This window comes from Typopeltis vanoorti, chromosome 4 (genome assembly GCF_054136105.1).
Source record: "Typopeltis vanoorti isolate ZY-2024b chromosome 4, IOZ_Tvanoo_1.0, whole genome shotgun sequence".
In the NCBI taxonomy this organism is placed as follows: Eukaryota; Metazoa; Arthropoda; class Arachnida; order Uropygi; family Thelyphonidae; genus Typopeltis; species Typopeltis vanoorti.
The window spans coordinates 55,262,445-55,278,490 of record NC_143552.1 but is presented as its reverse complement, the minus strand read 5'-3'; the positions used below and the strand labels follow the sequence as shown (position 1 = coordinate 55,278,490).

Sequence of the window (16,046 nt, the reverse complement as noted above, 5' to 3'; positions counted from 1 at the left end):
ATTGTTGATGTCTTTTGATGAGAGGTGTTGAGTTCTAATGTTGCCATGGCAGGTGTACTTATTCAGGAACAGGACTGGAAGCTGAAGGCAGGAAAGAGATTTAATATGAAAATATAATAAAATGATGGTCTGGTTGGCTGAGAGGACAGCATCTCTTTTTCAATTAACAGGAGGCTGTGGATTCAAATCCCACCTCAGACATGGAAAGTTTGTCTTTAGTTAGTAGATGAATTTAATCACATGCAAGCTACAGCCTACTGTCAGCCTGAAATGATACAAAAAGTTTCGTGTTTGCTCTCTAGTGTAGGTTTCCGATTATCTAATCCTTAGTCTGCTCACATTCCAACCTATAACAGTTCTTTCTCTCAGGGTTACATGGTGGTCAGCAATCACTGTGGTTGAAATTATGGAAACAAAAACACCCATTAGAGCAAATGCTTTACTTACAACTAAGAAAAATACCACTTGGCATTTCAATCTATGTATGATTCCTCATCAGGAAAAAATATATATGTAAAAGTAAGCCATAGAATAACTGCTTTGTTAACAATTTACACTAGCCTGACCGCTGGTGAGGGAAGGAACTATGTTTTACATAGTTCCTTCCCTCATTTTTCAGAGTAAAACTATGTTTTACTCTGAAATAGTATGGGTTCTACAGTCAATTTCCTTGAGTTTATGGGATGAAAAACCCACTTGCCCATGTCAGAGACTGACTAACGTGGGACAGTCGAAAAAAGGCTCAGAAAAAGTTCCTTTAGAATTGAAATTAGGATGCTCTTTCTTCAGGAGGACTACCAGAGTGGATGCACATGCCACTTCCACTGAGCTATACAGGCTAATTTAAAATAAAAAAGAAAAAATTTTTTATTTTAATTTCTTTATTATTAATTATTTATATTTAAAATTATATAAAAAAATTATAATAAAATAATGATAAAAAAAAAGTGAAACTACATCAATTGCTACACTACAGTCCTGTTATCATCAGGTTCTCTTATGTTGGGGTTCTGTCAGTTTGTTCTTCTGATGTACTATATCTCAATGTTATATGAGTTGCAGATGGTCTGCAACCAAAACCAATTACATGGAATCTGTTGCATATATGCATAGCTGATGATGACATTCATATAGGGGTTGAAATGCAAAGTACAATTTTTCTTTGTTGTAAATAAAATAATTGCTCTAACATGTATTTTTATCTCCATAATTTCTACACAACACATAACATAGGTTTACAACTTTTCATGGGTGGGATTCATATTAATTTTTCTTTATAATTAAATGAATATATCAGTAAAGATTTCTCACAAAGTGTGATTTGAGTCAAACTTCATCACTACCATCAAATTCCTGACATGTACCCTCAAGGGGTTTACAGGATATGATAGTACTACATGAAAAACTTACATGATTACTAACTTCCTATCTATAATTTTCCTTGAAATCAATCTGTTTCCTGTCAAAATTCCAGCATTATCAGATCTTATATTTCTGTCTTCTATGGCACTTTTTACTATCAATCCACCTATATCTTGGTCTTCCTCTGGCTCTTTTTACCTAACCTGGAAGAGAACACTTGTTTTACTAATCTTTTCTCTCCCATTCTGTTTAAGTGACCATACCACCTGAGATTAGCTCTGCTAACGCATTCCTGGATGCTGACAATGTCAAGTTCTTTCCTAATATCCTTGTTTTTAATATGATATTGCCATCGATGCCATCTGTTCACGGCCCCAATTTTTCTCAGGACTCTCATACTGGTCTCTAGTCTTTGGTCAAGTGTTTTATTTCTACTCCAGCTCTCAGATCCATAAGTTAAAATTGGTTTGAACATGGTCTTGTATAGAGCTAATTTAGTGTTATGACTAATTTCTCTCTTCATTCCATATAAGCTTTATTGATTCTGTTGTCTATTTCCATATTTAATTTAACATCTTCACTAAAAATCGTGCCTAAGTAGCTGAAATGTTTTACTTATTCTATAAGTTCATTATTCAGAGTACCAATGTTGTTTACAATGTTTCTGCCTATTTTCACTGTCTTTGTCTTGTTACTGCTGACCTTCTTACTAAATCTATTCAATTATTCAATTTAGTCAGGAAATCTTGCTGACTTCTACTGGATATATTAAGAAGTATAACATCATCTGCATAAAGCAAAGAGCTGAGATTAACATTTCCAATTTTGATATCACGTTTAATACTGCTTTCCTTCATAATGTGATCCATACAGATAAATAACAGAGGGGATAACGTACATCCTTGTCTGACACCAGATTTAACATTGAACCATATTCCTGTACTTCCTTCAATTCTAACTGTTGACTTACTACTCAAATAAACACTAAGTACTGCTTGATATAATGCCTCATTGACACCATATAACTAGCGTTCTGAATAGTTTTTCTGTTTCCGTGACTTTTGTTTAGTTAGTTTTACATAGTGTTTAGAGCTTTCTTATATTTGTCTCTGTATTCTCTAAGAGCACAAGCTGACTTATTCACCAGGAAGTTTCGATATGCTTTCTTCTTTTCCTTCACTGCCTGATTAACTTCCTGTGTCCACAATGGAGTTATGATGTTTCTATCCTTGCAGAAAACCTCACCACATGCATCTCTGGCTGAATCAACCAATGTTTTCTTCATGGCTTGCCACAGAATTTCCAAGGTTTGGTTCCTGTTTTCAAACTCTTTCATTTTATCTTCAATAATGTTTGTGTATTTTAGTCTACAGTTCATATCTGAGAGCTGCTCAACTTTTATTCACTTTAAAACTTTCTTACATGTTCTTCTTTTCAGAATGAAATTCAATTTTATCCTGCTCAAGACTAAATGGTGATCACTTATTTCAAATCCTCTACACTCTAGTGTTCTGCATCAGAACAAAAATGTGTTCTGCACATTTATATTGAACATTGTGTTAGTAATAACTAGTCCATGTCCTGAGCAGCAATCCAACAGGTATTTGCCATTATTATTAGCTTTGCTCTTTTCTCCAAATTTTCCCAAGATATTTTTGCATGTCTCAAAAAAATTCCTACACTTCCACCTTAGTAGAACCAAACCATCATCAGAAAGATCTCTGAAAAGAATGAATAATTGTTACTGTGTTGTGTTTCAGATATGAAACAATCATTTTCTTTTAAATATACAACAAATGGATGTAGCATGGCATATGTATTTACCCAGTGAAATGATTGCATTGTGTCTTACATCACAGAGGAGTTATGTTTTTTAAAAATTCAAACTGGCTTTTTGCAATGAAATAATTGGATTAAAATACTACCATTTTAATTTAATCAACATTTCCTTGAAATTAACCAAAAACACCTCCATAGTTTTTCATCACAATGAGATGTTCACATTAACCACCTGTCAGCCACTGATCTTATTTAATTTCAGTGAACATTGCATCCTCATCACAAATTTCTCTGTGCCATTGACCTTGAAAATGTGAAAGTATACAACTTTCTTTGGGTCATCCCAAACCATCATCTTAATAACAGATTTGTAGACACTACTTTGATACTGCCATTCACATTCTGATGCTCAATATATGTAGACACATCGTACCACTATTGCACGCACGCGCACACACAGGTTTTCAGTCTCAATGAAGCCAATTTAGAAAACTATCCCTATATCTTGGGTAGGCTTCTTTGAACTTCAAGCATATCTCTTTCAGATCGAACAGAAACACATGTTTTAGCTTGGATTTTACAGTGATGTAATCTTTGGAACCAGTTTCTCTGAAACATCATCATCATCATCAAATTCCTGCCATGTACCCTCAAGGGGTGTACAGGATATGACAGTACTACATGAAAAAATTACAAGATTACTAACTTCCTATCTACAATTTTCCTCCAAATCAGTCTGTTACTTGTCAAGACTCCAACATTATTAGATCTTATATTTCTATCGTCTAAGGCACTTTGTACCGTATCAATCCACCTATATCTTGGTCTTCCTCTGGGTCATTTTCCTGCCAACCTGGCAGAGAACACTTGTTTTGCTAATCTTTCCTCTCCCATTCTATTTAAGTGACCATACCACCTGAGATTAGCTCTGCTAACGCATTCCTGGATGCTGACAATGTCAGATTCTTTCCTAATATCCTCATTTTTAATATGATATTGCCATTGATGCCATCTGTTCAGGCCTATAATCTTTCTCAGGACTCTCATATCTGCGGTCTCTAGTCTTTGGTCAAGTGTTTTACTTCTGACCCAGCTCTCAGATCTATAAGTTAAAACTGGTTTGAACACTGTCTTGTATACAGCTAATTTAGTGTTCCGACTAATTTCTCTCTTATTCCATGTGAATTTATTCAATTGACTTCCCACCATACCAGCTTTGCTGATTCTGTTGTCTATTTCTTTATTTAATTTACCATCTTCAGTAAAAATCGTGCCTAAGTAGCTGAAATGTTTTACTTGTTCCACAGGTTCTCCATTCACAACACAGTTGACATTTTCAATGATTCTGCCTATTTTCATTGTCTTTGTCTTTTTATTGCTGACCTTCATACCATATCTATTACAACAGCTATTCAAATTAGTCAGATAATCTTGCAGACTTGTAGCGGATTTATTTAGAAGTAATAACATCATCCGCATAAAGCAAAGAGCTGACATTAACATCTCCAATTTTGATATCAGGTTTAATACCACTTTCCTTCATAATGTGATCCATATAGATAATTAATAACAGAGGGGATAATGTACATCCTTGTCTCACACCAGATTTAACATTAAACCATCTTCCTGTACTTCCTTGAATTCTAACTGCTGACTTACAACTCAAATAAAGACTAAGTATTGCTTGATATAATTCCCCATTGACACCATATAACTGCAGTGTATTGAATAGCTTCTCTCTTGGCACTTTGTCATATGCCTTTTCCAAATCGACAAAACTTAAATACAGATCTTTGTTATATTCCCATGCTTTCTCGACTATTTGTCGTAAAGTGAAGATCTGATCCTGACAGCCTCTATTTGGCCTGAATCCAGCTTGTTCTTCACCAAGCTTTTCTTCCACAATTCTTCTTAACCGTTTCTCAAGTATACCTTCATATATCTTACCAGGAACACTCAGTAGGGAAATACCTCTGTAATTCTCACATTCAGTTTTATTTCCCTTTTTATATATGAGTACTATGAGAGCTCTACTCCACTCATCGGGAATTCGTCCCTCTGTCCAGGCTTTCTGAACTATGCAGTGCAGCCACTGTAAGACTTTTATACCACCATACTTCACCATTTCTGGTCGAATATCATCTACTCCTTCTGCCTTTCTACATTTCAAGCTTTTGATAGCTTTTTCGACTTCAAGTATGAATATGTATTCCTGACTGCATGCCTAGTCAGTGTTTTTTATCACTATTCTGTCATCACTGCTTGTTTCATTTAGCAGTTTTTCGAAGTAATTACTCCATACTTGAAGGATATCTTTTTTTCCTGTTTTCATGTCACCTTTATCATCTCTAACTCATTTTATAGCACTCTTTCCTCCATTCCTAAGCTTCTTCAACAACCTCCAGAATATTTTGCCACCTTCTTGATATTTATTTTCTATATTCTTGCCAAAGTCCTCCCATGACTTTCGTTTAGCTAGTTTTACACACTGTTTAGCTTTCTTACATTTGTCTCTGTATTTTGTAAGAGACAAAGCTGACTTATTTGCCTGGAACTTTTGATATGCTTTCTTCTTTTCCTTCACTGCCTCTTTAACTTCCTGTGTCCACCATGGAGTTCTGATTTTTCTATCCTTGCAGACAACTTCACCACATGCCTATCTGGCAGAATCAATCAATGTTTTCTTCAGAGTTTGCCACTGAATCTCCAAGGTTTGATTCCTGTTCTCAAACTCTTTCATTTTCTTTTCAATAATCTTTCTGTATTTTAGTCTATAGTTCACATCTGAGAGCTGCTCAACTTTTATTCGCTTTAAAACTTTCTTAGATGTTATTCTTTTCAATATGAAATTCAATTTTATCCTGCTCAAGACTAAATAGTGATCACTTCCAATTTCAAATCCTCTATACACTCTGGTGTCCTGCACCAGGGAGAAAACATCACTATCAACAATAACATAGTCAATGAGACTTTTCTTATTCCTAGCCTCTTCTCTCCATGTGAATTTGTGCACATTTTTATGTTGGAACATGGTGTTAGTAATAACCAGTCCATGTCCTGAGCAGAAATCCAACAGATATTTGCCATTATTATTAGCTTTGCTCTTTTCTCCAAATTTCCCCAAAATATTTTTGTATGTCTCACAATCATTTCCTACTCTGCAATTTAGATCCCCAACAAGGACCAACTTTTCCTTTTTCATTGTGTCAGTTGCTTTTTCTAAAGCGTCAAAAAATTCCTCCACTTCTACCTTAGTAGAACCTTCTGTGGGACCATAGGCACAAATAAGTCTCATTGTCCAGTTCCCCATTCTCATATTTGCCCACATTACTCTACTTGAGACTGACTGCCATTCAAGAAGATTAGCCTCGTATTTTGTGTTGAATACTATAGCTCCTCCTTCTTTTCCTTGATTGCCATTGCCTGTATATAACATTTTGTATTTATTGCTCAGAAAGATCTCACCAGTTTTTGTCTTTTTTGTTTCAGTCACCCCTATTATGTCGATCTGGTACTTATCTAATTCCTCAGCTAGCTCCATTTCTTTGCCATTCAGGCTTCTTACGTTGACAGTACCGATCTTTAACTCTGGTGATGTTGAGTTGGGGTTTGTTTTCAGATTTGTTCCAGTTGCTGACTTTTCGCTGTTCGCCCTGGTTCCCTGGCGAAAACAACGGGGGGCCTTGTTTAACCGGGCGACGCCCCAGCCGGCATGAAATTTTGTCATGTCGTACTATCATTTTTTATTTTGGTTTAACCAATAATAATACAATTTGGTCGGCTAAATCCCAAATTGCCAGCCCATCCTTGTTCGTTCAGTATCAAAGTAGATACCCAACAGGGTGCACCACGAGAAGGTGAGGATTGGACATTAGGTCAGAAGCCCTGGCCGGTTCTCCACATTACTTTAAAGGCTATGTGGAGGTCTCCTCTCAATTATACAGCTTTGACCCTTAAGCACCCCTCTCTGAAACATTCAATGCTTTATGTAACTGTACAGAATGTTAATTTTTTTTTCTTCTTTTAAGCATTGAATTATTATTTTTTTACTATTTCCCATTTGCTATTGTCATATGGCATTAATTGTCATTAATTGTTCTGATAGATGGATGAACTCAATGTACTGAAAAATGCAACCAAAAAATTACTGTTTTCCTTCATTTTCGAACTGACTAAAGTGAAGGAATGAAAAGAACTTGGAAAATGCAAAGCAGGTGGCTGCCATTTTTGTTTAATAAATTAGTTTGTCTGAAAATGCAAATAAGTAATGACAAAGAACACACTTTGAGCATTAAAATGGCAGTAAACAAACAAACAAAAGGGGGAAAAAAATCAGAAACTGGACAATCTAGAAATAAGTTGTGAAAGTTTCAAATGCTCTTAAATTTATAAATTCTGTGGATCTGCTGAATAAAAACAGCTACCATAATTAACAGAATGCTTTAATGGGTTCCCCCCCCTTCTGATTGATTCATTTTGTGAATTGGGAAGAAAAAAAAAAAAGAAACCAGCATGTAATGGAGAAGAGAAAGTATATGGGATTAGAATGGTTGAGAGGAAGGGGAAAGAAGTTTTGATTGAAATAGATTCGATTTTCTTGTTAATGATAATGTCCTTTTTTTGGGGGTAAAATTTCCCTTCCTTTTTTTTTTTTTTCCAGACCTCTCCAAAGTGAGTCAACTAATAAATGACAAACAATTTTATGCCAATCCATTAAGCTTAAGAGCTTAGGTGTGCACAAGTTTCTGTCATTAAGATCTTAGAAATGATTTTTCAGCTGATGGTTTATTCTGCATTTTTTTAAATGAATTTTAAGTTTCCTGACTAGTGATGTGTAACTACCTTCTCTGTAAATAGTTACTTCATAAACATATCAGATGATATAGTTTGATCAAAAATCTCTCTATGAATGATATACAATGAACATGAAGAAGAAATAGCATATGCGTTTTCAAAAACAAGTTATTCTGATATGTTGAATGCTAAGTTTTTTCAAAAGTCAATTTTTAACACAATCATCAGCAAATCTCATTACAGGAAAATGTAATGTTAAAGGAAAATGCCAGTCAAAGAAACAGTAGAAAAATGCAATTTAAAAAATTCACAATAGCAAACTTTCTTTAGTACTTAGAAGTGCACAAAAGTTGAAAGTATTTCTTAATATATTAATTACATGAATTGTTATATTCCTCAAAACAAAAACTAACCTGATATTTTGCAAGTAATCCAGGAAGTCCAGAAAACTTTATTACACTGAAAAGTAAAGTAAAGTAAAGAATTTTATTTATTATTATTTATTTATTTTTTTTATTGGTAAGCTATTCATTCCGCTTTGCATTCTAATCATACTTTCCATTTGGTACTAAAATATTTAAATAATTAAAAGCAGGTAAGAGACAGATAGAATAAATTATGAAAGGCAAACTGAAATTATCTCTATGGAATTGGAAAATCTTCAAATAAGTACAAATTAACAAAAACTTACACACATGGTCATAAAATTGTAATAGTGCAAAAAGAATAGTAAAATATCAATCATTGGTTAATGTAAGTATCCATAATATAATCCCTGATTAATTAGCAATCCTTGTCTTCAGGGTAATTATATTAAGGAGAAGGAATATACATTGGTAAGTATGATTTCATATAAACCATGATCAAACAAAGGTGCATATGCATTCACAGCAAGCTACATTACAATTCAAATAGTATGCCAAAGTGACAATGATTTGGTAAACCATTATTCTACTGGCCTGATCTCTTATGGGGAAAAAAAAAAAACCAACATCAAAACTATGTCCTATTTTTATAGCATGATCAGAGAACAAATTCATATTATCTTTTAATACATTTTAGCTTTTCTTTCAACACCTTGTCATATGACAAAGTACACTGAGTTAGCTTTGCATTAGAACACCCACCTAATAATGTGTTGGTCTGCCTCTCTGTGCAATCATGGTTCGCAGATGCCTAGGAACAGATTCCACAAGGTGCTGAACATCCTCCATGCATAACTCCTGCTCATTCTGTGGAAGAGGATCAGCAGTTCTCAAACCTTGTTCTAGCATATCCCACACATGTTCAATTGGGTTACAATCAGAAGAATTTGGGGGCCAAGGCAATGAACACAACAACAAATTGAAGGAATTTGTTATGTTCCTCCAACCACTCAGTAGTTGTACAAGCCTTTCAATTACGCCAAATGCAAACACTGTCATCAGCATGGTGCAGCAGGAAACAGGACTCATCCTCCAGGACCTACTTCCATCTGTTGAGGGTCCACTGCCGATGTTCCTTGGCACATGCAAGGTGTTGTTTGTGATGCCTGGCTGTCATCATGGGTACCGTTGTTTGTGGTCACCTTCTTTCATCATCATCTCTCTCACACACACACACATCTTCCCATCCCTCTTTAAACCTCTTATGCCACTTAAATACAGACGTCTTCTAGGTGCCATTATTATAAACCACTCTTAAAATGTCTAGAGCTTCACTTGTGCCTTTGCCTAACATTGCACAAGTTTTATGCAATGTTAGGCATGTTATCTCAGAATGTTATCTTATTCTGTTTAAGTAAACATATCATCTTAGATCAGCTGCCCATTTGTGCTTTTGCCCAACATTGCACAAAACTTGATGTTAATGTGTTCTAAATTCTGATCACTCATTTTTCCACCAAAAGCAACAAACACGCACACAAACAATAGCTTGTGAACTACTGGCTTAACTGTTTTGATAAAATTCAAGGCAATGGCACAGAAACATGGTTCTTCCTGATTTTCCATACATGTAATGGTACAGGGCCATTCCAGGAATTTAAATCTCCTGTCTTGTACCTTCTAACACTAGATATTAAACTAACTCAGCTAATGATATCGATTTAGTTTTATAGACTTTTCACATTCAACACGTTCAATTGCCAATCACGCGATATTGCGTGATGTGAGTTCTCACCAAACGGCCGATCACGCGTTATCGCATGGACGTCGCTATCAAGTAAAAAAAATTTGGCCACCACACGAAATTCCAATTTTCAGCTTGGCAATGAATGTGTTAAGCATGATATCTACAGAAGATAAGTTCTTACAGGTCATTTCTAGTTTTTAAATTTGGTCCAATAATTGAGAAGAGAATCTTGCATTTCTTCATCCTTAGAATTTTGTAATTGTTCTGTACATGATTCTTATTCTCATCTTGGAGATAACTGTAGAAACATCCCACAATTAACAACTACAGGAATTCCAATGTTGCATCCAGTTTAGATCTCTAATTTCAGATAGTCTCAACATTGAAGAGTATGCATCAAATTCTTGATCTCATAAGGACTCAGTACTAGTGACATTTAGCAGAATCCTTTTGATTTTGGTTGATTACCTCTTACTTATTCCTGCCAATTTTAATTCAAACACATGTTCTGCAAATATTTTATCTCATTCTGTTTAAGTAAACATACCATCTTAGATCAACTGCTAAGTTATTTTCTGATATTTTATTTTCAGTAAACAAGATATGAATCCGTTCCCTGATTCCTCAAAACTCTCATAATCATGGCATCCAACTTTTGATCAACTATATTATTTCTACACTCAGATCTGCAAATTAAAACTGGTTTGAACACTAGTTTGTATACTGCCAACCTAGTGCTTTAGATGATTTACCTCTTTGAATAAATAAGTTTATTCAAAAGGCTTCTAACTATAATATCTTATTTATTCTATTATATATTCCGATATTTAATCTGCTACTTCACAATGTGAGATTTCTGAACAGATTCACTACCTAATATCCGATGTAAGGTGAAGCTGAAATCTCATGTCAACTTCATCTTGCAACAAAACTAGGTATTCCTCCTAGATATCTTTTTTCTAAATTTATTTTTAAATGTTTTGAAATCACGTGTTTCCTTTACTATGTCCCATGTTTTATTAAATCACTGTATATTTTAACTTTGTAAAAACTCATCTCTTGATGGCCCAAATAAAGGCTAAAAAAAAAAAATCATATTCACTCCATTGAAAACATGGGTTACAGATGCACAGCAGATCATAGAGAGTGAGATAGAGAACATATATATTTTATGTTTTTTTATTTATATATGTTCACTGTAATAAGAAAAGGTTGTGAAGACTATTTAGAGATATTTTTAGCCTCTCACAAAGACCATTCATTATGCTGAACATGACAGGATGTTTTGAATATTTTGATACAAACTCTTAAGTTTGCATTGAACACCTTTCAGAAAAGCACAGCCATGAAATTTGGACCACAGTTCAATTGGGACTGACTCAGGACAGCGATATCCACAAATTATATTACGAATAAAGCAATATTCTGTGAAAGTTGATCACATACAGTCTAATCACCCAAACAAATAATCTCCAAGATTGCAATATCCACAATCCCTAGTGGCTCCCCTTCTTTACCTTTGTACACCAACTCCATATTTCTTTTTCTACAGATTGTCCTTCTTGCAATCAATCTCAGCCTCATATCCTGCCATGAAGTGAGATAGCCTTCAGGATTTCCCTGCCTCTTTTCCATGGTATGTTATTGTTTCCAGTCTCCTAATCCAAGCACTTGATCAATAACTGAAATTATTCATTCTGGGATGAGTGCCTTTATTCCCTATTCCATTCAAAATTCCTGATTGTTCTCCAAAAAGCAGTCCAAGCTAAAAATGCAGCAAATACTCAATGGCTCAAGTTAAAAACTTCAGCTTCTCACTCAGCTTACACTAGCATTTAACTGCAAAAAATTCTAAAGTAGACTTTAGAATTTAATTAGTTATAATGAATCTAAGGATTCATTATAACTAATTAACAACAGAATCACTCACATTAATTTAAATTTTTTTAACATGATTCTGATATTAATTAGTTATAATGAATTCTTCCACTTCTGTCTTGATTTTTAAATCAACTTGCTAAGGATGCTGGACAAAACTTCTGCCATGCTATGTTCTACCTCTCTCATCCTGATGGAACAATAGCAACATCTCTTAATTTAGATAAAGCAGACCTTTTGTTATCAGTCTTCTTCTCAAATTCTTGTTTAGATGACCAAGGAAAATCTTTCCCTACTATTCCGTAAACTACCCTCAGTGTCTTTCATCAGAAGGTTATCAGAAAAATACTCGCTAACCTTGATACTAATAAGTCCTCCAGCCCAGATGATATCCTTACAGTTCAGCAACGAGGCAATGGTATCATCCCATTGCCTCATTGGATTACCAATGCTTCCTCTCCGGTCATTTAACATGTGACATAATTCTCTCTGGTATAGCTCTCTCATCTGATTTTTCTGTCAATGCCCAAGTATCCAAGACTGTGCTTTCACATACACTCTTTCTTCTACAGAACAATGATCTTCTCTCACTAAGGTCTAGTCCATCCTATTCACAGCTTTGCTGGTCATACACTATTCCTCTTTGTCATTCACAAAACTATGTAGTATGCAGATGACTCGAGCTTCAAGATCTTCCATTGCCGATGTCTTAAACCCTGATCTTCATCCCATTCTCAAGTGGGATGAAGATTGGTGATGAAGCACAAAACTAATTTTAATATAAATTTTAATTCTGCCAAAATACAATTCCATCTTACTTCCCTGAATAAAGGCCATGCCTCACTCTCTCACTTCTGATAACATTCTTCTCAACAACCACGTCATTTTCTCTTCTTGTGGGCTGACTTTCACATTTAGCCTATCCTTCATAAACACATTCCACAGCATCTTCAACCAGTGGAAAGCTTGGTATGTTTTTGTTCTAAACATTACTTCTCATCTGCTCAACTCCTAACATGAAATCCCAAATCCACCCAACTTTAGAATACTGTTATCAGATCTGAGGATGACACATGAAAAAAACCTCTCTGAGAAATGCTTGACTGTATTCAGAAGAGAACTATTCAAACAGATAACTTCTTCTTTCGATGACTCCATCCAATCACTTTATCATAAAGGCTGTGGTTTTTCATTGTCTTTTCTATAGTTATTTCCATGGAAATTGCTTCCACCACTTCTAATCATGTATGAACATGGACAACTGCTAGTCAGTCGATATCTGCATACCATTCAGCTCCAAACTCACAAAACCAACTTCTCATCCTCTTCATTCCATATGCCTATGTTCTTTGGGATAGTCTTCCCTTAACAAATACAACCACAAATTCTAGAAATGTATTAACAGATTCCTTTCTTCTAATTAGTTGCTTACATGGCACTGTCACATTATGGGTTTTGCAATGTGTGTTGCATTGATGATTATTTCAAGTGACATATTTCATTATGACAAGTTCATCCTGTCATCTCTGCATATAACTGGATAACTCACCTTCAGACTGAAAAGTCTGTTATAAAGGATCCTCATGTTCTAGTTCATATTTGAACCTAGGTCTTACCAGCTGAAAGACAAATGTTGAGCTGCCTTCACGAACACCAGCAGAAATACAATGGAATGATATATATTACAGAAAAACTGACAAAACAGAAAGTGCTTTCTCTCTAACTGAATTCTGTAGCTGACAAATGAAGAATGATTACACAAAACTTGGGGCCAGTAGAATCCCTCTTCCCCAAATTCTACAGATTCTTCTCAAGTTCAAAAAGAAATATAAAGAATAATATGGATCAAAAATCCAGAAATTAAAATCATTTTGGAAAGAAACTTTTCTCATGCAAAACAGACCACCTTCATTAAAGTAAAATTGATATTTTTTTAAATGAAACAGTTTGAAAAATACATATTTTCAACTTTAACCTCTTTAATAATAGAAAATTAGTCATGCTACAGAAAAAAAAAAACAGTGGACTGTCACCACAAAACATTGGCATAGGTTGGCAAGATAAATTGTGGAAATGCAGAATTCTAAGCGAAAGGCTTTTTTCTGTACAAAGCAAAAAATATCAAAGTCAACAAATTCAATGAATTTCCACGTCAAAAGCCACAAGCAAATGAAAAGATTGGAAATGCATATAAAAGTAGAGCATAGCAATAAAAAACTGTGTGGATTAAAATTAACAGGATTAGCACTTTAATATAAACTGTTTGACCATCCAAAGTTTTACATGTTAACTTACATAAAGCAAGTTATGTAAAATAACTTACATTAGATGAAATTTTCGTGCAATAATAAATTGGGGGCATATTACAACTGAAAATTCTGACGTGACATGCATTGGCATATTAAAATGAAAAATTTTGTTATGCAAAAAAGGAAAACAGTTTAGTATACTTACCTCACATCGCTTGTATTCCATAGAGTATTTGGCACAGAGCTTGCAAAATCATCTAATACCTAAAAATAGTTCAATTATCGGTTCAGATTCACTATTTAAAAACAAACCTTAACTTACATTTTAAACTACATTTATTATTACTGTTTATAGTCGAAGTTCAGATAGAGATGCATCTTCCTTAGAGATCCAGTAGAAAGATCAATGCTATGTATGGTATTGTAGGTAAAGAAAATTCAGGTTTATGGCTTTGTGATGTTTAGTTCAAAGATAAGCTCTAATTAAATTAAAAAAAAAAACAGAAACAGCAGAGAACTTCCTTATAATTCCTTAAAATTCAAAAAGAATCACTATTTTCAAACCCTTAAAACATATATTCAAAGGACTGAGAATTAAATAATACTAAACCTGATGTTTAAAATATTCTCCACTGATTTATGGACTATACTACCACTTTGTGGTACTTATTATATATTCATACATTTTCTCTGGATCGAGGCAGTCCTTGAGAGAGAGAGAGAGAGAGAGAGAGGGAGGTATGATTGTGTACAAATGTTAGAGTATTCGTTTGTTTCCTTTAGGTTTTCGGTCACCTCATTTCTATAATTCAACAAAGCCTATATTTAAACAAATTGTGACTATCTGACCAAATTACTTACTAGAAAATCAGAGAACTGGACAAAATATTACAAAAGATGGTATCAAGTATTAACAGCTTAGAATATTTAAATGTTGTATCAGAGGTCTAATGACTAAATATATTAACTTCCAATAAAATTTTCATCCAAGGGCTAATAGAATTTATAATAAAACTAGAGTATTAAATGAACTATGGAATGGTGGCTCAGACAAACAGAAATTAAAAATATTTAGTTGACATGCTAGAACATGTACTGAATAGAGATATGGTAAAGCAGAATTTTCTTACTGAATAAATAAGGTGACATGATCTAAGATTTAAATAATGTTAACCTAAAAAGAAAATTTAATGATTTAAAAAGAACAGCCATAACAAAGAAACTAAGAAACCACTTCCACCTATAAATAAAACTGTAATAAACAAGTCTAAATATATATTATCCTCATCAGAAAAGACTGTCCTTTTCCAAAGTCTGTACTTACTTTGCAGTTTGCCCTGGGAAAGTGTCTAAGGAATGCCTATTAGCAAAAACAGGTGATCCCTCTACCTGCTCAAAAGGTTATATTTGTATGTTTTAAATTGGCTCACATAATAAATACAGCAAAACCCCTATAAACAAACAATTTAATTCCATTAGAAATGTCAGCTCATAAAAGTATAATTTCAAAATAAAGGAAATGCTTGCTTAGAGGCTCTTGCTGGATGAAAGTTAAACCAACAGAGCTCTGTGTCCAACCTGACCCACCCCCTCCCCCTCCACAAAATCTAGAATATAAAAAATCCATTGCATTCCCTACATCCAGGGCACCTGAGAAAAAAATTGCACGCCTTCTCAAAAAAGTATAACAGACAACTAGTCTATGTTTGCAGGTATGTGCTCAATACATTTGTGTCCATGAAGATGCCTTGGTGAAAAAGACAAAATATTAGCTTATCTAATTAGCCAAATAAATTTAGTTAATTATTAGTCCAAGATAATGTCCAAGAATTAATTAAATCTCATTCTGAGGGAATGAGTGATCCCAACTTG

General features: G+C 34.3%; 1 protein-coding gene across 3 annotated transcripts in view; it reads right to left on the bottom strand.

Annotated features, from left to right (window-relative positions):
* The window catches only part of LOC150107317 (synaptobrevin homolog YKT6-like), a 108,653-nt gene that overhangs the window by 31,403 nt on the left and 61,204 nt on the right, over positions 1 to 16,046 (bottom strand). For all 3 annotated transcript variants that reach the window (XM_090391181.1, XM_090391183.1, XM_090391182.1), the window contains exons 5-6: positions 14,380 to 14,438; positions 8,349 to 8,394 (exon numbers count right to left, since the gene is read on the bottom strand). In XM_090391181.1, coding sequence (XP_090247307.1) covers positions 8,349 to 8,394; positions 14,380 to 14,438 — 105 coding nt within the window. The remainder of the gene's footprint in view (positions 1 to 8,348; positions 8,395 to 14,379; positions 14,439 to 16,046) is intronic.